The sequence below is a fragment of the Pararge aegeria genome, chromosome 6, assembly GCF_905163445.1.
Source record: "Pararge aegeria chromosome 6, ilParAegt1.1, whole genome shotgun sequence".
NCBI classification, from domain to species: Eukaryota; Metazoa; Arthropoda; class Insecta; order Lepidoptera; family Nymphalidae; genus Pararge; species Pararge aegeria.
In genome coordinates this window covers 17,507,265-17,529,419 of record NC_053185.1, presented here as the reverse complement: position 1 = coordinate 17,529,419, position 22,155 = coordinate 17,507,265, and the positions used below count along the sequence as shown (strand labels likewise).

General features: G+C 35.7%; 1 protein-coding gene across 2 annotated transcripts in view; it reads right to left on the bottom strand.

Annotated features, from left to right (window-relative positions):
• Positions 1-22,155, bottom strand: part of LOC120624628 (23 kDa integral membrane protein-like) — a 49,692-nt gene continuing 27,537 nt past the window's right edge. Inside the window, exons 2-6 of one of the 2 annotated variants that reach the window (XM_039891280.1) lie at positions 9,612-9,800; positions 8,014-8,184; positions 7,516-7,725; positions 5,761-5,819; positions 1-917 (exon numbers count right to left, since the gene is read on the bottom strand). In XM_039891280.1, the coding sequence (XP_039747214.1) occupies positions 908-917; positions 5,761-5,819; positions 7,516-7,725; positions 8,014-8,184; positions 9,612-9,800 (639 nt within the window). In that variant the 3' untranslated portion in view covers positions 1-907. Of the gene's footprint in view, positions 918-5,727; positions 5,820-7,515; positions 7,726-8,013; positions 8,185-9,611; positions 9,801-22,155 lie in introns of both variants that reach the window. The other variant, XM_039891279.1, reaches the window with a different exon arrangement.

The window sequence follows — 22,155 nt, the reverse complement described above, 5'->3', positions numbered from 1 at the left end:
ATGTAACTACTGAGTGTGTACTATAGGGTTTTTATTTCAGAAATTTTCAGGACAATCGATAAACAGTAACGTAATGACAAACTTAATGCGTGGCTACAGTGTGGACACGGTGGTCAACATTCTACCGGAAACCCACTATACTCTTTGATCTGCTTGAATATGCCCACACCAGATCGGATCTTTCGGCCTCTCGGATCTTTCGCGATGACAGACATACTGAAGAGGAGCCATAAGCAAAAAGGGCACAACAGGTGCACAGTTAATTCAACCGTATTATAATAGAATATGAAACACAAGTCAGAGCGCCACAGATCTAAGAGATAGAATTCTGCCTAAAATAAGTAGTTTGCGCGTTTCCATACAATCTTTAAAATAATGTTTTAATTATGTAATCACTCGTGCCTTTTGTTGTTTGTAATAATATTAATATTATAGGCACAGAGTATAGAATATAAACAATAACACGTCAGGTACGAAAATGTGTTAACTTTCCTACCTTACCTTTAACATTCAACTTGCATTTACTTAAAGAGACGGCTCTAGTGTTGTCGTAAAAAAATTAATAGCATTTTTTTTATTCTGAATTTAATTCACGAATGCAAAACTTTTTTAATTTCTTTTAATAATATTTAGTTGTGATGTTTCCAATATTCTCAATCTTTTCTTTTGGTAAATAAGCGTCAATATTCTATCAAAATTGAAGCAGCCGTCTCTTACGCTACATTTTATGGTAACAGTTCGGAATCGAAATTAACTGAGGTGGGGCTTGCATTTATCAACTTAACAGTAACTTAACTTGTACATACTAATCATTAATAAAAAAAAACAAATTGTTTATGGTATGTTGTTTCGTTATTCTTCAATGGTGATACTTTTTTCTCGTATAAAATATTCGTGATGTTATCGTTTAAGCGTACCTGAAATTTGAAATAAGAAATTATCACAGTGTATTTTGCATTATTTCTGCATTTATTATACTTTACCACCTTTACTCGACCATTTTAATTACTCTTTTTGCATAAAATTCGATTAAGCCTTGATTCTGTAATTTTTGACATGTACGTGGAGACCAGTCAACTCATAAAAAACTGTCATATTGACAACCAATTATCCCTAACATTATGCTTGATTAAGAAGCTATTCATTATTCTAAAACATCTGTCTTTAAATATTTTTTTATACATGTATAACGTTTAAATGATTGCGAAAGCAAACATAGTTTGGACTGTTTGATCGCTTAACTTCAAACGAATCCGCGGCATCCAATGGCCGCTGTCTACATGACAGTTTTATGTAATTTGACAGGTCGTGACAGTTGAGCGCTGAGGTTGTGCGATGATAGCGTAAATGTCAAATAATCTCACTGCCCGTAGGCCCAATGGCATGCAATTCATAGAGCACAATTCTTATTTCTGTTCTAAAATCTTGAAACATAACACAATGCACTGGTACCTACCATTGAAAGAAAATATTATTGACAAATTGCATGCCTTTAAGTTAAACATTTTACCAAGTTATTTTACCTCAAGTTAATTAATAACTTTATTATATATAAAATTTAAAGTCAATTTTTTGACACAGAATTGTGGCAGGTAACAGCCAATTAAGCAATTTTATCTGTTATCTGTCACGAATACCTTAAAACCAAATGATCAAAAGCTGACAATATGTCAATACTAATTTTAACTTCATATGTCAAGTTGTCTTTGAGTTAACATGTTTAAAGAGTCAGTTAATTTTTTGTATATATCTATTTATATATTATTATAATATAAGTGAAAGTAAACTATATACTAGCGGAACTGGCAGACATCGTCCTTCCCCGTAAAGAAGTGCCACCTACCGATTTTCATACTATCCGGGAACCCATTGAAATATACACACTAGATTTTCTTCCAAATACGTCCGTAGGATGAGTTGGATCACAAACAAATATTAGCAAACTGTTGCCCGCGTTCTACGTTATTTTTTACAGTTTTTTTACAAATCCCGTGGGAACCGTTTGATTCCCCGGGTTAAAAGTAGCCTATGTTACCCTCCGTCTTTTTAACTCTACGCCCAAATCACACTTTCGTATTTAAAAGACTATCGAATCAGGTAAGAGGTAAACTATCGAAAGAGGTAAACTAATCCATAGTTTACATCCAATGCTAAAAGAAGTATGTTTTTAGTTAGAGCTGCGGACTGTGAGTTTATCTGTATCATAGTTGCGCTTGAGCGAGTGGACTGATTTAATTGAGGTTCAATAATTACGTACATAATGCTAAAAGTCAGGTTGTCAAGACAGATCTAACTTGAGAACCTGTTCTTAGCTCGCTACCGGTTTATTTATACGGCTCTTAGGTATATTTTACGTCTATGTAGCCACAATGGGGCTCTGAAATAATGTATTCAGTTTTGAGTAAAAAAATCATGACCTCTAATAACGAATGTAATTGCACAAACAACATATTCTTAATAGCTTTTGATCATTGTTAAATTTTAAATCAACATGCAATTAGTATCAAACAGAAAAAAAATCAACTTACCATATTCTGTAGCTAAACTTGTTAAATAAGCTGCAATGATTGTTAGTTAATGGTAAAAATAAATTACAAATCGTTAAATATATGATTTATTTTAATATTTATCACGGCATTTATTCATTATGATTATTACAAATCCTTTCGTCAATTTATAGTTTTAAATCTATGGTATGAACTAAAATGAGCATCTTTTTGGCACTCATTAATTCGTCTATATTTTTTTTTATCGAAATCAAACTACTATCAAATAATCTTTAGCATAATATGAAATTGTTGTCTTATTTTAAGTTGTTGACAATTAACGAATATAATAATTGGCTTACATAATGCTGTGCCAAAAAAATCATTTTATAACAGAATATAAAACCTTCTATTAATCAAATATTTTTATACATCTTGTTTATGGTTTTTAATAATCACTATATATACCTTGCTAGAAAACGATAATTATTTAGGTACCAAATATTGTAGTTCAGTAGCTCAAAGTAAAAATATATCCATATAAAAAGAAAATTTTGCTTAACATCTAATTTGAATTGTAAAGGTTTATAAAAACTTTCAATGAGATTTAATTTTAGAGTATAATATAGACCGTAACTTTGTATTTTTTGTTTCGTTTATACTAGGAATGCATAACACTCCGAATTCTAAGAATTTTAAGGATTTCTATATTTTTCATATTATATCAAGTTTCCTAATCTTAGTTTTTAAAAACTCCGCAATTATCCCAAAAGAAGTCTTTCGGCAAAACAAAAAAAAAAAAGAAATTCGCCGCGAGTGCTATGCATTTTTATTATTAAATGTAAATGCTTTAAAAATAGTAAATTGTTGCAGAATAATTTAATCGCTCTTTATAATAATATATAAGAATTCAAACTCAGTTCTGTTGTTTTATTTACTTGGATATAATTCAAACACGGGTTTTTTTTTAATGTACCTAATGCAGTAAACTTACGATTTTAATAAACTCTGGAACTTTAGTTTTTTTAAATTAGTTTTCTCGTTTTTTTTTTAAATTTTAAGTAGGTAGGTTATCGAACAATAAAATTATTCCGCATGCGACCCACATAAATGCGTTATTCTGCGCCACAAATAATTTGTTAGTAAAAGCAGTACCCAAATACAAGCACATTTTTAAAACTATTATTTCAGATTCATACGTTTAGTACAAGAGCCAGTCAATATAAATATTTCTTCGATGTTCCGTTTATTTTTACTGAATTTTCTTAATTTTTTTTTCAATCAGTATTGACTGCCTCCGTCTTTATTTATAACATAATATTATATTACAACATTGATTATTAAATTACTTATAATGCAAACGTCGTAATTAGCTTCATGTGATTTCATTGTTTTAAAACTTTTTTTATCATTCCGATTTTTTGTTGTAACCTACAGCCAAAAAATCGGAAACCTTTTTTGCTGTGATACACTGTTATCCGTTATATACAATAAAATTTAAAAAAGTAACAAAAAGCGTTCATTTATTAAAAAAGGAAGCTTCCTAGCGAACCCAAGGTCTTTGCTATCTTTTTTAAGGATTTTTTAAGCTTCCCATTTTGAAAAGTTTATTTTCGTTTAAATTAAATCAGCATTGCATTTTCTACTATGCCACATTTCTTTCCTACATGTAATACAATTTCAATGATTCAAATTTGCCAGCAATTTATTTAACACAGCCGTGACAATCAGTCACTAATAGTTAATAGTTTTATATGACAATGTGAGATGGTGATAACAAAAAAAAATAACAACCGGCTAAGTTTGTTTTGGGCTTCTTCTTAGGGTGCGTTTGGAAACCCCGTAGCTTTAGTTTTAAGTTGACGAATATAGTTATCGCCTTCAACTCACTTCTATGTCATATTTTACATGTCATCAAGTGCCATCTATTTGCATAAAGAAATATTTGAATTTGACTTTGACTATAAACGTTAACTAAAAACAGTACAAAGTTTTTATATATATATGCGTAAATCAAAATGTACTGTATACGACGTTTTGCATTAAAAGCTATGTTAAAATACTATTCCAAAAAGCTTACTTACTGTTAACCCACATACACCGCCACAAAATGGCGTGAATAAGCACAGATTAAAATTCTTAAAAAAAAATACAAACATCCAAAATATATTGCAATAAAAAAGTGAGATTCACAGCAAACAGCGAAAATTTATACTTGCGCAGAACTTATCTGATGATTCTTATGAATATAAATTTTAAAAGAAGGGCATTCCGAGTACCTACCTACTTTTAATGGTCCAGTTTAGATTTAATCACAAGTACCTGGAGTCCGAATATTTTCTTGCAATTGGATGGAGTTTTGTATCATATCTATACAAATAAATTAAGTTGTAGTGCATTCCGAAATAATTACTTCGATATAATCTTATAATATTATTATTTGAATGACCCAAAAAAAACCTAAAAAAAGTGTTTTAGGTTCATTATTTTTCCCTTCCTATTTTCCAGGCAATTTTTTTTTAGAACGGCTATACCGATATTGACAGGTGTTTCACTGATAATTAGACGATTTTGCCTGGAGTTATTTTACCTACTTTTTTACCACAGGAATGTCTATACCGATTTGATGGATATTTCAATAAAGAAGGAAAACACTTCCTTTGCACACTAAAACCGTAACTTAAGAAAGTGTATAGACAGGTTGTCATTCTAAAAAAAAAATGTATCGTGATTCTGACATGCGAAATATGTGCGAACTTCTTTGCTTTTGATTTTTGTAGCTCTGTCAATCATATTGCACACTTAAAACAAGAGTGTAAATGTGTCAACCAATCAGAAACATTGTCCCTATCATCCTATGACGCTCCCATAATCGAAGAGGCTGCGTCATATAAAATTATTTACATTTAATATCATTGAACTCCATTCTGTTCACCCAAACGATTCCATATCCAACATTGGCTTCAGTGTAAGATTTCAAATAAACAAATGCCATATCGGCGTAACTATGAATCTGTCATTTTATTTGTCAAAGTTTTACAACTGCCTACGAATGTGACAGATCAACTTGACTTGTTAACTTGAAAAATGACACCTCGGTTGAAAAAGCAAGCGCAAGTACAAATTTGTATTAATCCAAATAAAATTAAAACCACGTGACATGAAAAGAAAACCCCGCCATGCAGTGAGAACACAGCCCGTCAAGTAGCCATAAAAAACCAAAAAATTGTGTCATAGGTACCAGCTCTAATGTACAAAATATTAGTAGCGTGACCTTCTATCCATGTTCCTTATGGAGTTGGCCAGGCACAGCGCGAACAGGGCCCCGACGATCTGAAAAGTAAAACATAGTTTTTACTTTGACGGCCGACTGGCCCAGTGGGCAGCGAACCTGCTTTCTGAATCCAAGGCCGTGGGTTCGATTCCCACAACTGGAAAATGTTTGTGTGATGAACATAGGTGTTTTTAGTGTCTCGGTGTTTATCTGTATATTATAAGTATTTATGTATATTATTCATAAAAATAGTCCGCGAAATTTTTTATGTAGCCTCTACGCACGTTTTGCTCTGAAACCAGAGCATACTCAGGAGATGTTGACTTTACAATGAATAATTGTTAAGTTATAACAATCATTCATTGTAAAGTTTCGGTTTCGGGGCGAAACGTGCGTAGAGGGTACATTGCCGAAGATCTGTTTGGTGTGGCGTATAAGGAGTGAAGAAATTATAAATTACACCATGCAGATTTCACCATAATTTTCATAATATATCATGGATTTCCGCAAATGGAAAAGTGACATTGCTGTCTAAAACATGCAATGAAGATAGAAAAGTCAAGCTGTAGACAAAAAAACTAGAGTACGAATCCTAACATACATTGCAGTTTATTCCCTCCGTGGAATCCCTCCGTGAGAAGTTTAAAGAAATAGGCATACTTACTGTAGCTTCACAATATATTTATAACAATATAGTATTTGTAAGACAACATATTAGTCTTTGTAAACAAAAAGTGGACTTAAACAGTCGACTTACAAGAAATGGTCATAAATTAGTGTCATCTGCATATCGTCTGCGTAAGGTACAGGGATCATTTGTGGGATTGAGTATACGCTTTTATAATATGTTTCCTAAGGTGATTTTGGACCTGCCAAAGTTTAAAGAATTTGTTAAAACACATTTATTACAGCGAGGTTACTATACAATTGATGAATTTTTTAATGACAAGGTTGCTTGGAAGCATCCGGCTCCGCTTTCAGCTCTCACACGATAGAAAAATGAATGTTAAAATGCAAAATGTAAATTGTTGATTTTGGAAAAGAGCAACTGCTGAGTTTCTTGCCGGCTTCTTCTCGGTAGAATCTGCCTTCCAAACCAGTGGTAGAATCACTACAAACAGACAGACTTGACGTTTCAAAAGTGCTTATTGAAATAAATGAATTTTGAATTTTTGAATTTATTAAATGGTGCCAGCAGCGTCTCACGCAAGCTAACCGAAAACGTTCCTACGTTGTACGTTATGGATGTGTTCCTTGCAAGCGCTTGGAAGTGTTGCTTTGTTTATAGGCGATGGTTTTCCATTTGCGATCTGCTTTGTCCATCAATTAAAAACCATAAAAAAAACTAAATACAAATTTACAACTTAAAAAAAACTTTATAAATTTAAAATGCATATAAAAATTTTACGGTAGGAGAGCCGTAGTTAATTGGAGAAAGCGCTCAGGCCGCGATTGCCAGAGAGTCGCAGGTTCGAATCGTGTCGGTTCCGAAAATTTTTATATGCATTTTAAATTTATAAAATTGATAACTCCTTCAAGTGTAGGAAAAACACAAAAAAATTTATAAAAAACAATGTGTCATCTCTTGTTTCAAACGTGTCTCATTGTAATATGGACCTTTGAAAAAGTAGATCGAAACTGCAACGTTTCCTACTAGATGACGCTACAATCGCTATATGTATATAACACTAATAAAAATTAAAAACAACTGTAAACTTGGGCGATTTCTTTTGCTAATAAGTACTGAGGACTCACCTCGACACAAGCGACACCGATAGCGATGCCGGCGATGGGTTTGTTCCATGTCTCGTACAGTTCACCCACGACGGGCGCGCAGCCGTTCTTGTTGGCGTCGATGACAGTGCACTGGTTGATGGTAGAGCCGACCACGCCCATGTGGGGGCAGCACGACTTGGGAGGTGCCACACCGTAGTCGAACGGACCGTTTTTGCCGCAGCAGTTGAGCTAGAATTAAAAAAGCGGTTATATATTTGGTATAGGTGGGCATAACTGCTATATTCTATTAACGAATTATACTGTTGTGCTAAATTTTTATAACTGTTATTGTAAACTGTTATAATATAAATTACTTGCTGCAATTAATTTAGCATCTTCTGGTTGAATTAACATACTTCCACAAAAGAATGCTGCGTTTACGCATCAACTCGGTTCAGAAGCAGATTAAGTGCAGTGGCATCTCCGCAGCCTCTTTGCAGAGTCCAAGCATGTTTGAGATAAAATTTGAAATCTCACCTGTTCCTCTATATTGTTGAAGACGACATTGACGCTGGGGTCGGTGGCCCGCTTGTCGAACAACGCGTTCACGGACTGCACTAACGAGTTCTTGATCGATTCTCCGTAAGTGAACATCAGCACCGCCAGCACGACCTGCGCGATGATGATCACCAGCAAGAAGATCGCGTACTGTAAAAAGACAATCACCATTTTAAAACACGTAATTTTTTTTTTAATAAAATTTTATATTAATCAACCATCCGCCATTTTATATATTTTGTTTCTATTCCTATGAGTAAAGCCTGAAATAAATGAATTGTGAAATTTTAATTTAATTAAGTTGCTCTGGAAATTATCCTTATATACCGCTTATATACGTATGTAGCTGTTTATTGTTCGGAAAGGTAGTATTTTATTCAGAGAGATTAGGGTTTTTTTTATACCTCTACTAGCGTTATCACTTTTTATTACAAATCCTGTGGGAACCGTTTCTATTCCCGGGATAATATGTAGCCTTTGTTACTCTCCATCCTTCCAACAAACTTTATGTCGATTGTTTGCCTAGTTTAGCGTATAGCTAGGTAAGGATTATTACTCTTGCTGCAATCTCGCTTACTAACGTTATTAGTTTCTACGGCATCGTACCAGAACGCTTAATCGCTTAGTGGCACGTCGATGTCGGTAACAGTTAGGAGGTAAAGGTCTTACCGGACGAAAAAAAGGATTCCGTACCATTATAGAATCATTCCACTATCTGTGGACATTTCGTCTGTTTGCCATCAACGAAACAGCACAATCTAGTTATTACCAGAATTCTACCTACTGGTAGATTAGTAGCTGTGTCGATTTCATACAAACCGTAATTAACTTTCTCGCGATAGAACAAGTAAAAGAGTCAGAATAACGATTCGATAAATCCAGTCAAAAAGCATGTCGTAGATGACACCGTGTCATTAGCATGCGGTAATTGAAAGGGAGTCAGCTGTTAGTAGAACGAAAGTGGCTTTCCTTTGTAGAGAGCGGCGCCTTTGTTTGAATAACAATCGGATTCCACGTGAGGTTAGAAACTATTGTTAAATGCGGTTTGTTTGGAAAACTTTGCCTCAACAACAAATTTACATATACAGTGGAGACAGCCCAATTTGAAGAATTCAAGATTCATTTATTTCGCGTAGGCCTACATAGGCTAGACTTTTGGAATGTCTAACTTTTTTAAGTAATGTGCGTTATAAGCAATTAAAATATCACTTGCTTCAACGATGAAGGAAAACATCTTGAGGAAATTCGCGTACCTAAGCGTTCTCCAGAATGTTCGCAAAGGAGAGTGCAGTCCACCAAACCGCACTGGGCCAGCGTGGTGGACTACGGCCTTAACCCCTTCTTATTTTGAGAGAAGACCCGTGCCTTGCATTGGGGCCGGTAATCGGTTGATATAATGAATACCAAAAAAAACTACGTGTAAAAAAGTCCGGACGTGTACTAGGCTAGCATACATCTTAAGAGATTTCTACTAGAAGCCCCCGAACTATCAGGCGGGCCATTTGCTTGATCAATAATTTTTTATGAAAATAATATATATTAGATATGAAAATAATAATTTGATATGGATTACTGACCGTTACAACCATACAATGGCTTTCGCGTATCGCTCCGCAGCAGCCGAAGAAAGCGATCACAAACATGATCGCGCCGATCACGATGAACACCCACGGCGCCACGGTCAGATGACCGCGCAGAATATCAGTCAGCACCGACCATTTGAGCAGCACGGCCACGCCGACTCCGATCACCGCTAGACCAAACAGCTGAAACAAAAAAAAACATAAGCAAGAAAAACTTAGTACATAGCTATTTCTTCTAGGCAACCAATGGCGTAAAAGGAAAAAACATAGGAAAGAGGTAGGTGGTGCAATAAATAGGATTTAAAATTATACAAATATATAAATAAAATATATATGTATATAAATATATTACATATAAATACAGATAAAATATAAACATACATCAAATTACCCATAATTGTTGTAAACTACTAACAATCATATACATCACATATAAATATGTAAATATATAACACAAATACCTATACAAATATATAACACTAGCGGACCCTAGCGCCATCTGTCGGGCTGATTTGTGAATCTAAACCATCCAGGGTGCCACACAAACGCATACTAAAAAAATCATTCAAATCGGTCCAGCCGTTTAGGAGGAGTTCAGTGGCATACACACGCACACAAGAAATATACATATAAAGATATGTCATGAAATGTTTCCAAAGAAGCATACAGGGTATGCACTAAAGGGGCAGATGATATAAACTATAAAAAATCTCTAGGACAGGTTAATAAAATTATAAGGATTGGCATTTTAAGCGTTATAAAAAGCCTACCCTAAAGTTTTTATAACTTGTACCGGAGATTTTCTCCATTTTATGTTGTTTGCATACCCTGTGCATACCCTCTATGCACGCCAGTGTTTCAAAGATGGCAATGGCATTGATGTTACGTGAGTTGGAAGCATTAACGAAACTATATAAAATGATGTCATATTTCAACACCGTTGCAGTTTAAATGCGGTGTAGATCTTTAGATGATGAGTTTGTATAACATTTTGAAATTCAATATTCAGTGGCTTAAAATGTGATTATAAAGTAGACCTAGTTTTTGAGTTTTGGCCAGATTGTGCAGATTGGACTAAAGCTGTCCCCTTGATATCGCAAGAGGCGTCCTTCGTGCTATCTATCTACTGCGATCACCAAACCCGTCTGTTCAAAGTGGTGAATATGTACTATCAGCTTTTTTTTTATTCCACTACATGTTGGCCGTTGACCTCTCACCTGGTGGTGGTGATGATGCAGTCCCAGATGGTAGCGGGCTAACCTGTAAGGGAGTATGGTAGTCATACCCCTTATTGGTTTTTACGCGACATCGCACCGGAATACTAAATAACTTAGCGGCAACGATTTTGTCGTGGGGTGGTAAATAGCCACGGCCGAAGCCTCCCACTAGACCAGACCAGAGAAAATTCAGAAATTATAAATTCTCAAATAGATTAGCGCTCACCGTTGCGCCAGGAAGGTCGTCAAAACTTAATTTAAGAAGAAAGAAGTTTCAATTGGTTGCTTTGTATTATTCTAAATTCAAATGGGTCCTTTATATTATTTAATTGGTCTTAGAGTATTATTCAATGGCGATGGATTATTCGTTATATACTAGTACAAAGACGATAGTTAGTAGTACGATCATATATCAACTGCCTTTGTGCTCTCCAACCACTTCGTTACAAGCATTATTAAGTATTCCTGGTAAATAACAAAGAACGACCATTTATGCCTTTTAAAAATCGATAATTTATCAAAGGGTTTACAGACTTTGAGTATACAAACACTGTTATTGTTGTAGAATTGACGACTGTAATTCGTGCAAAAACGTGGTGAGGGGTACATGTTAGTGCCACTATTTATGAAAGCCGAATGTTATATGGTATAACTTATAAGCCTGTTTGTTTGTTACCTGTGTTAAGGAAAACCACCGTGACGACCTCGATATTTTTTTTTTAAATTTTCTATTCCACTAAATTTTTTCCCTTGACTGCATCTCACCTGCTGGTAAGATGAGGATACAGTCTAAGATGGCAGCGGGCTAACCGACATCGCACCGGGACACTAAATCGCTTAGCGGCACTTCTTTATCGGCAGGATGGCAACCGGCCACGGCCAAAGCCACCAGACCAGACCAGAGAAAATTTAGAAATTATAAACTCCCAAATTGCCCAAATTGAGAATCGAACCCGGAACCTCTGGAGGTCATTAAAATTTCAGGACTCAAGACAGATACTTTTTATCCCAGGAAAATTAACGGATAAAACAGAAAAAAACTTGAAAGAGTTCGCCGACAACAGCTAGTCAAAAACTGAAACTATATGTACAACTTCGTTTGTGGAATACGTGCTTTTGTTACAAACATACTAGTGTTACAAAAATTTGCACTTATAAGAATAAAAGAAATTACTAGCAAAAAATACAAGGTTTTTCAGAGAAGGCTAATGGTCACAGACTAAAAAATCATGACAGACAAATTTTTTGGACTAGGTAGTGAAGTAACTTATTGTTTCTTATTCAATTCTAAGATAGGTATTGGTGACGATTCGGTTGTACGAAAATATCCAAAGATAACCAAATTGAGGTCTAAAACCAGTGATATTCTGAAATACCACAGAATTAAAAGAATATCACTGGTTAAGAAATTACGAAGAAATTACGAGAAGCCTCATCAAGCTATTATTGTATTCATTGCATTGTGTCCAAAAACAGTGAAAACGCCCCGCGCACGTCTCACTTCACACACGCGGAATGTTGCTAGCTCACAACATTTCCCCCATTTTATAGTAAACTTTGAGAACATTAGAGGTAAAATAATTGCTGTCAACTGCTAAATAGAATGGAGTTACTAACCGCCTGTTCGAGAAACGATGCTTCAATACTAATCGTGTACACTTCTATGTATGTCCAACAATGCTTCTTATTGAAAAGGTTAACCACTTTTAGACCCGTAAATTTAGTTTCGTTTAGAAAATTGTGTACAATGGAATTGACACCAATGAGATATATACGCTTCGATACAGATAAAAACTAACTACAAACACACAGTACAAACTACTACAGGATACGCCGCCCGGTTCTCCTCTTGGAATGACTATGGCCAAGTGAGGATTAGTAGACTTCACACTTCTTTGAGAACACTTTTCACAACTTACAGTCATGCAGGTTTTCTCACTACAACATTCAAGATACATTCTTTACTATCTTGCTTAATTCTAGAAGCTCCTATATTCTAAGGAGGCTGTCTATATCATTTATTATCAAACATAAAATTACAGCTCATAAAGCGTGACACAATAATTGACTTTACTTTTATGACCAGTTTTGTTTATGAATATTCCCATTTGTTTTTTCTTATGTTATTTAATCTGTGGTTTTTTCCTCTAATCTATGGTAACGGCATTGAGTTTAAATCAACAATACTCCGCGTCGCGCGTCGCCTTGTTTATTTTGGTTTAACACATTCTATATGCTGCATAGACGTATGCGTTGCTGATATGCGGGAAAATCCCTAATTCTCGGGTTTAGCAACTAGCAAGGTATTATAGCTTATGTATGGTAATTTATCTGTGACAGTTTTATGTACTGTAGATTTCTATTTCTCCAATATTTCTTTAGCCATTGAATTTCGTTTACTTAAGAGATGTTTAAATAAAATAACAAAGGCTCCTTTGTACAGATTGCTGCCATTGTGGTAGCTCCGGAGTCAAATAACACAGCGTTAATGTTTTTAAAAATATCGATTTTAAAAGCATACTTAATAATATTTTAGTTTGTATACGTACACCCCATTGAGAGAGTAACTACTAAAACATAACCCAGCTATTGTACAAAGAATCTAGCTCCAAGATCCAGAAAAGCCTGAAGAAACAACCGATTGTTTTCTTCAAACTATATGACAGTAAATTGCAAGACAAAAGTCACTAGACGATTCGAACATATCACTACGCGTCGTTTTGTTTGTTTTAGTTTAAAGCCGTAAATGCAAGCTAACACTGTAATAATCATTCTTAGAATCACAAGACGTTATTGCTTTGTGTTTGTAATTGGCATCCGTCTATTTTTCAACCGACCTAAAAAAAATGGAGGAACTAGCTGTTGCCCTTTTTGCGTACGCGTTTATTACGGTGTTTAACAAATCCCGTGGAAACTTTTTTTTTCTTTTTCCTTAGTAGGCTAAGGTTAGTAGTAAAGTAGGCTATTAGTCTTTTCAACTAACTATATGCCAAAACTAGAGTTGGTGAGGGCGTGAAGTAAGGACAAACAAACAAACAGAAATATATAGTTTGAATGTGAAATTAACATTTTCAGTAATGGAGGACCGAACTCTTCGACGGATGAAGCTTACAGAAAAATCCTAGTATAATATTAAGGATTAAACGATAAAAAAGCTTGGGTGTGAATTGCTCTAGCTTCATAGCTTAATATAAATTTACTCTGAGATGGTGATAACAAAAAAAAAATACCCGGCTAAGTTTGTTGTAAGCTCTTCTTAGACCAGGGCGCGTTTGGAACCCTCGTAGCTTTAGATTTAAGTTGGCGAATTATTACCAATACATTTAACCCGGTTTAGTTCGCTTAGGATTACCAAATTAAAGGCAATAGTCCTCGTTACGTATATTTATTTAAATTATCTATGTATTTGTATCTATACATTTTGGTATTTATGTTATATATATAAACACTCTTGGCACTATCCCGTTCTCTTGCTGCAAGTCCTGTCTCCAAAGGTTGCCTATAAGAGATAGCTTGCAGCAATAAAGCCAAGTTTGCATGTCTACATTGTTTACTGTATACGTTACTGTTTCTTTTCCTGTATGTTAAACGTGCAATAAAGTGTTTCTTCTTCTTCAAAATTCATTTATTTCAAGTAGGCCTTATATAAACACTTTTGAAATGCATGTTTGGAGTAACTCTACCACCAGTTCGGAAGGCAGATTCTACCGAGAAACCAGCATGAAACTCAGCAGTTCAGCTTTTCCAACATAATTTTTCAATTAAACAGTCATTGTTCTATATTGTGTAAGATGAAAGCGGAGCGGCTTGCTTCCAGGCAACCTTGTTATTTATAAAAGGATTCAGTTATTCTAAGCGTGTTTTATATCCAAAGTTATAAGATAGGGTTTGGATTGCAATAAGCCTTCTTCCCGTCCGTAGAGTAACTACTTCCCTTTAACTTACAATCTTGAATCCGTAAATCATTGATACTATACTATATTATATTATATTGAAATTAAACCCTTTTAAGTAACGAATCCTCAGGATTTATATATTTTCTTGAATAACTAAATACGCATCTAAAGGAGAACCTTTCAAAGTCGGTTGAAAATAAAAACCACATTATAGACACATTATCCTCGTGCCGAAGAAGGCAGACAGATAAAAAGATCAGTATGTGGAACGCGAACACGTTCTGTACTCAAACACCTGTGCCCTTAGTATGAAATGTGCACGTTGGTATCGTAGTCGTAGTAGCGATAGACTTTAACGTCCGAGTAGAGTTGACATAATATTCCTTACTTTATAAGTGTCATACCGAATGTACACAAATCATTTTTTTATAAATTAAAAGTATATCGATTACATAACTCTAAAAAGATAAACTTTTTTGCTTCACATAGCGGGGTCTCAGATCGGAGCAAACCACTATTTATCTTAGTTTAATCTCGATGAACTATTTAAACATTGACAGTATAAAATTGAAACATTGTTTTGAATTCGCAGGTAACTACATTCTGTAATATTTTCATCTTTCAAACGTTGTGTGTGGAAAAGTCAGCGATTCTATTTGTTAGAATCGCTGATTTTTCATACCTTGTTATAATAATGGACGGAGCAATCTGATGTGAAGTGGAAACCAATCGCCTATAAATAGCAACACTCTGCAGAGCATGCAAAACGTCATGCAAAGGGCCTTTGTCCATCAAACTGGGGTTAGATGATGCATGTTTAGATGCTAATCCTATAACGACACCGACAACCACGCTCTTCGGACCGCAACACAACAATGCTGCTAGTCGGCTGAAATGGTAGTCGGAAGTACTTCCCCGGAAGAGCTGTCACATACCCATAATATATGACTGTAGAAGTGTGGACGACGACACGAAGACATGTCTGTCAAGTCTATTTTACTTAGTCCTTAGAATATTTCGTTGCTCGAAAACTACTCTACGATTTCGAACTTGCAACTAATGCTAAGGGTAATGAGACTAAAATACGACCGCAGTGTATGCAAGAGCTACTTTTATACATAATGGCCAACCATGAACCGTCGACTATTTGCTTTGTCTCTACGAATTAGAGGATTGCGAAGACTGGCAGTATTCAGATTTTTACCTTATTGTAGGGGTTTGGTTGGTTACTTCTTACCACGTTACTGGAACGTGACAACCGGTTTGTTAGCTAGAGTTTAAATGTGATAAAAAGTATCCTATATCTATCTCGTGGATGTAAGATATATATTGTAACAAAGCTTATCGCGAGAATTGTCATACGTCCCGTATGTACGGGACTGTCAACGTTTTTGACCAACCTGTCCCGTACTACATGCCTCGGTTTTGTCCAGTATTTCGAAAAAACAAATTTATGATAAATTTATTTAAAAAAAACTTTGATCCAACAATTGTAATCTTTTTTTAATACTTTTGTAACGATTGTGATAGATGATCACAACCGTATACATGCTATAGTATATATTATGTTGTAGTTGAGATCCCGCACGTCGCGTCGTGCGTGTGGTACGTCCCGTTTGGTTCATAGAAGTAATGGCAACCTAACTATCGCCTTGCTGATTTCTGCCGCTAAACAGCATTTTGAGTTCCGGTCTGAAAGGCGTGGTTGCCGGTGTAATTATAGGCACATTAATAAGGCCTACACAATGAAGCGGTGATAGCCCAGTGGATAGGAGCTCGGCTTCACTTTCGGGGAGCCGAGTTCGAATCCCAGCACGCACCTCTAACTTTTCTTTAAAATATCTCTTGCTTCAACGGTGAAGGAAAACATTGTGAGGAAACCTGCATGCCTGAGGAAACCTGCATGCCTACATAATGTTCTCGAAGGTGGGTAGAGTCCACCAATCCGCACTGGGCCAGCGTGGTGGGCAACGTCCTTAACCCCTTTGTTGGAGGAGACCCGTGCCCTGTAGTGGGCCGGTAATGGGTTGATATTATGAAGCCTACACGTAACTTCAGGTTGATGAACAAAGGACATGTGACTTGCACTACGAAGTTTTGCTGTTTATAGTATCCACCTATCAAGTGCTTGGATCCGTCAATTATTGCTAAAAAAAGTTCATCAAAATCGCTTACAAACAAACAGACATACTTTACTATTGCTTAAATTAGTATGGATAACAAACAAATTGTTTATCACTGTGCTAACAAGGTTTGTAACCATTTATATCTCTCGGAGATAGGTACCTTCCTAAGGTGATTTTGGACCTACCAATGCATAAGTTTAAAGAATATCTTAAAACACATTTATTACAGCGATGTTTCTATACAATTGATGAATTTCTCAATGACAAGGTTGCTCAGAAGCATCCGGCTCCGCTTTTATATCACACAAGATAGAAAAATGAATTTTAAAATGTAAAATGTAAATTTCTTGCCGGCTTCTTCTCGGTAGAATCTGCCTTCACAACCGGTGGTAGAGTCACTACAAACAGACAGACTTGACGTTTCAAAAGTGCTTATATTAGGCCTTCTTAAAATAAATGAATTTAGATATATTTTTTTGTAAGATAAGGTACCTTACTTTTCACTTAAAAATAATTAAGTTAAGTACTTCTACAGAAACTTTTACAGTTACTTTTAAACAAACTGTTATTTGATTGCTTAAGCAAATTACCGTCGCATTCATGTCAAAAAGGTTACTGAGATATCGATTTCGTAATAAAGCAATTGAGTTCATCTTTAAAAGAAAATATTCAGGCCGTGCGCAAACTTGTGGATGATTAACTGGGGCGTTATACGTATTAAAAAGAATGTCTCTTTCCGAGTCTGACTGTTTATCCTCCAACTCCTAAGCTACGTTACGGATTTTCAAACTGTTTTGCAGCCTACTTCTTGAGGAAAATATAGGTTATTTAACATCGCTGTTAAATATTTAGGAGCATACTATGTACCCAGTGGTGCTGGCGGGGGATGCGTTGCGGTGACATAACATCCGCTATTTTTCTCAATATACTCCAACGTATATTGAGAAAAATAGCGGATGTCATTTTTTATGGGAAAATATAACTTATCAGAAGTTATACTCGGGTTAAGTTGCAGATAACCACTTTTTTAAATTCAAATTCAAAATTTTATAATCATTTTTGGAACGTCAAGTCAGTCTGTTTGTAATGGCTCTACCGAAAGGCAGATTTCACTGAGAAGAGCAGATTGCTCTTTTCCAACATCATTGTATAGCTTGACAATCTTTAGAATTTTCTGCTTTGAGAGATAAGAGCGGAGTGGCCTGCTTCCGAGCAGCCTTGTCGTTAAGGAATTCATAAATCGTGTAGTAACCACGATTGATTAAATGTGTTTTAATATATTGTTTAGGTAAAGGTCGATCTAATATTACCTTTGATATCATGAAATAAAAGCATATACCCATCCCCGCAAAGGATTTCTGTACTTTGCAGACATGCAGATATCACTAATTTGTGTCCGTTTCTAGCGATTGTTTACATCGACTTTTTTATAATTACTTATGTTTTTTTAATAGATTGCGAGGCTACTGTAAGTATACCTATTTCTTTAAATTAGGCACGAAGAGATTCGTGTGATCTAAGTTTATATATCGATCGCACAGATATTTTCTGTAGTATAATTGTAGTTTCTATACCAGCAGCTCTGCCCCATAACAAGATCCCATACGACATTACATTTTATATTATACATGCATAGGTATATAGTAAATTCAACTAAGAATTCGTTGAATTATAACATCCGGAAATAAACAGATTTTTATAAAACAACAACCTTATCAATGGCGTTGGTGCACTGTCCAAACTGACGACTTTGCTTATCAATAAAATGCAAGTATCATTTATTAGTAGCAATGATAGCCTATTGGTTAGTGCTTCGGTCTCGGGAGGACCGGTTTCAATGTCCGGCACGCACCTCAAACTTTTCGGAGTGAAATCTTTCCCAAAATCCATCCCGCTTCTTAAGTGACACGTATATGACTCTCTCCTCTCCACAACAGACTTTTTTAAACAAAATTTTTGTGACAAGCTATTGCCATTCTCTAAAGCACTATGCCATTAACATGATAGAAATATTTTTACGAAGAAGTTCCGTTGTCTAACCCCGAAACTCATCATAAGATCAGAACTTAAAAATCATTTTGCACATCCACCCATAATATTGCGGAGTTATCTTTGCCCAGAGCAGTTATTCCCGACGTGGGCGCCGCTTCGCACCGTAGAAAGAACAGAGGTGCACCGCGAGGCACTCCTTATGTACTCTAATATATTTTTTTTTATATAGTCTGTGTGCAGCGTTGACCCACACTTTAAAAAATTGTGTATCACCAAGCTAAGCCAACCCATCGTTGTTTTTTTATATTTCTTGATTCTTTGTTATAATTATTATTTATTATGGTTTTATTAGTTTTATAACGCGGATGGTTTATTATCTATTTCAATAAGCAAAGTTGCGCCACTGGCTAAACAATACACACATCGCGGTCTAGCCCCAAAGTAAGCGTAGCTTGTGATATAGGTGCTAAGATGACTGATGAATATTTTTATGAAAAATGTACATAAATACTTATAATATACAGATGAACACCCGGACACTGAAAAACTATCATGTTCATCACACAAAAAATTTTTCGGCTGTGGGAATCGAACTCACAGCCTCGGACTCAGAAAGCAGGGTCGCTGCCCACTGCGCCAGTCGGCCGTCTACTCCGCCTAATAAAGTTGGGAAGAGATAAAAAACATCGGAATTAATAACCTCTTTTCGAAATTTTTGAAGTCTATTTAAAAATATTCAAAGTGAAAGTTACACAAAAAGATTAATAATAACGCCATAAGTAATAAGTTAACTCATTCAGGGCTCGACCTCGATGCGCAGACGCCGGGTTACGCAATGGTTTCCAAACATCTGCTGTTCTGATCCTCCACAGATAATGTAGGTATTATGTAAATTACAGTGATACGAGTTTGTCGTGTATTGTGTTCTTGGAAGGACGATAATTGTATGCGTTTACTTTTAGGTCAAGCGATCGGCTGTCACTGTCGAAGCACTCAAGGCGCAGCAAAGAAGCTCTTGTCGCTTTGAAATAAAGGTTTTGTTGTAACAGTAATTTACTATGCTATTTAAATGTGTTTGAAGTCGTATATTCGTACCTATTGACATTTTAAACGGATCTTTAAATCCAGGATTCCTTTGTTGGGCTAAAAAAATATTAATTTTCATCTTTTACGAACTCTTAGTACTAGCCTAGCGATAAGGAATTGGACTTGTCACCCGTGTCTCGAATAGCACATTAAGGCTTCGGATCTGGTTACTTTTTACATATGGTTAAGGCCAATGAACTCACGTTGGAGCAGCGTAGTTTTGGGCAGCTTTAGTTACCTGAGGAAGCTTGTGCCAAGTCATCATCATCATCATCATCGTCATTACCGGCCCACTAAAGGGCAAGGGTCTACTCGTAGATTCTGAAGGGTTAAGCCTCAAACACCCTGGCCAACTGCGGACTTCACGACGACTTTTAGAAAAACATTAGCGAAAACTCTCAGGCTTGTTTACGTACGATGGATGGATGGATGGTTCATTGTTAGTTAAAATTAATTGCTTAAAACGCTTATGAACTCCGAAAAGTTCGAGGTCCGTACCGTGGATCGAACTTGGTACCCCGAAAGGCCGAAATCCTAACCACTAGGCTATCTATAGAAATCCGGGGATTAATGATGATGACGAGAACACAGAAAATCAATAAATAAGTATTCTAACTTAGCAGATATCCATATAGGTTATAGCCTTCGTTAGTTGGTAGCCACAGAGAGTTAAGAACATACAGAACCCTCATTCAGCCATTATTGCATGCAGTGCATTGTGTCCAAAAACATCGAAAACGCCCCGCCCATTATCACTTCACACCCGCGGAATGTTGCTAGATAGAACTTTTACTTGTTTCTCCATTTTATTGTAAAAGGTAAAATGAACTGTCAACCAGTGCCGTGTATAGGCGGTATGCACAGGGTATGCAGATGATACAAAATTAAGAAAATCTCCAGTGTGAGTTATAAATACTTAAGGTAAGGCTTTTTGTAACTCTTACAATGCCTATACTTAAGTTTTTTAAAAATCGTACTACAGCTTTCCTTCATTTTATATCATCTGCATACCCTGTGCATACCCTCTATATACGCCACTGCTAACCGCCTGTTCGAGAAACACTACTAAAGTGGAGCGGTTTTTGATGCTTCAATATTAGTCGTGTACACGGTTTCTGTATGTTTTTAATTCTATGGGTAGCCATTAATCAGACAATATTTATAGCTGTTTACAATACATAAGCGACCCGTTAAAAGATAATACCTATCTATTAACAAACTCACTAGCTGCTTAAGAAACTTGTACGGTAACAAATTTATACCTACTTGATCAGTGTCAGGCGTTATGTCAGGCGTTAGCAACTTTGTTATTACTATCACGTGGAGTTAAAGAAAGTTCTCGAACTAATTAAAGATCACGACACATGGCGGTATTTTACTTTCAGAAACATTACAGTGTGATATATATCGGCAACAGATACTATTATGCTACTGGATTCAATAATGGAAAAAAACAGAGCAAGATTCCTTCTGTTATTAAGATACTGAGAATAAACCTAAGTTCCCTTTGGGAATGTAGCACGATCAACATTTAATAGAATAGAATAGAAAATCTTTATTGCAACGAAACAAAGAAACAAACGTGCTGGGTTTCGAACTCCGCCCCCGGAAAGTGAAGTCCAAGTCTTACCCACTGGGCTATCACCGCTTCGCCGGTAAAAGATTATTATAATCTATTAACATCCAAACCACATTAGAGTAAAACTTTAGTAAAAAAATTTTTATATCAGCGACATTGTTTGGATGAAAAATAATATGATATTTAGGTATTATGATGTAGGTAGTTCCAAATCTGACTGGGGGATCCTACACTGTGAGTTCGGAAACTGTGCGGCTGCTTGCGAATACGGTAGTGTAGTGTATGGTATGTATCTCTGTCAGTTCCCACACCCACATTGATGAGCAAACGGGTCAGTAACACCTGGAACGCAGCCAAAAAAACAATCTTTGTATTGGAACCATTGACATAACTCGCAGGGACCGGCCGGATGGCAGGTAAAATATCGATTTATATAATAAATTGACGGAAGATTAAAGTGAAGCTAATGTTAAAAATACTAAGGAGTCTATAGAAAATAACCATGAACAAGAAAGCAACACCGCATCGTAGTTTGACGTAAAACGTACTTTTATTTAAAACGTTATGGTATGTCATGACATATAATGTTTGTTTTTATAAACATAACGAGCAAACGGGTCATCGGTAGCCTTAGTAAAAGAT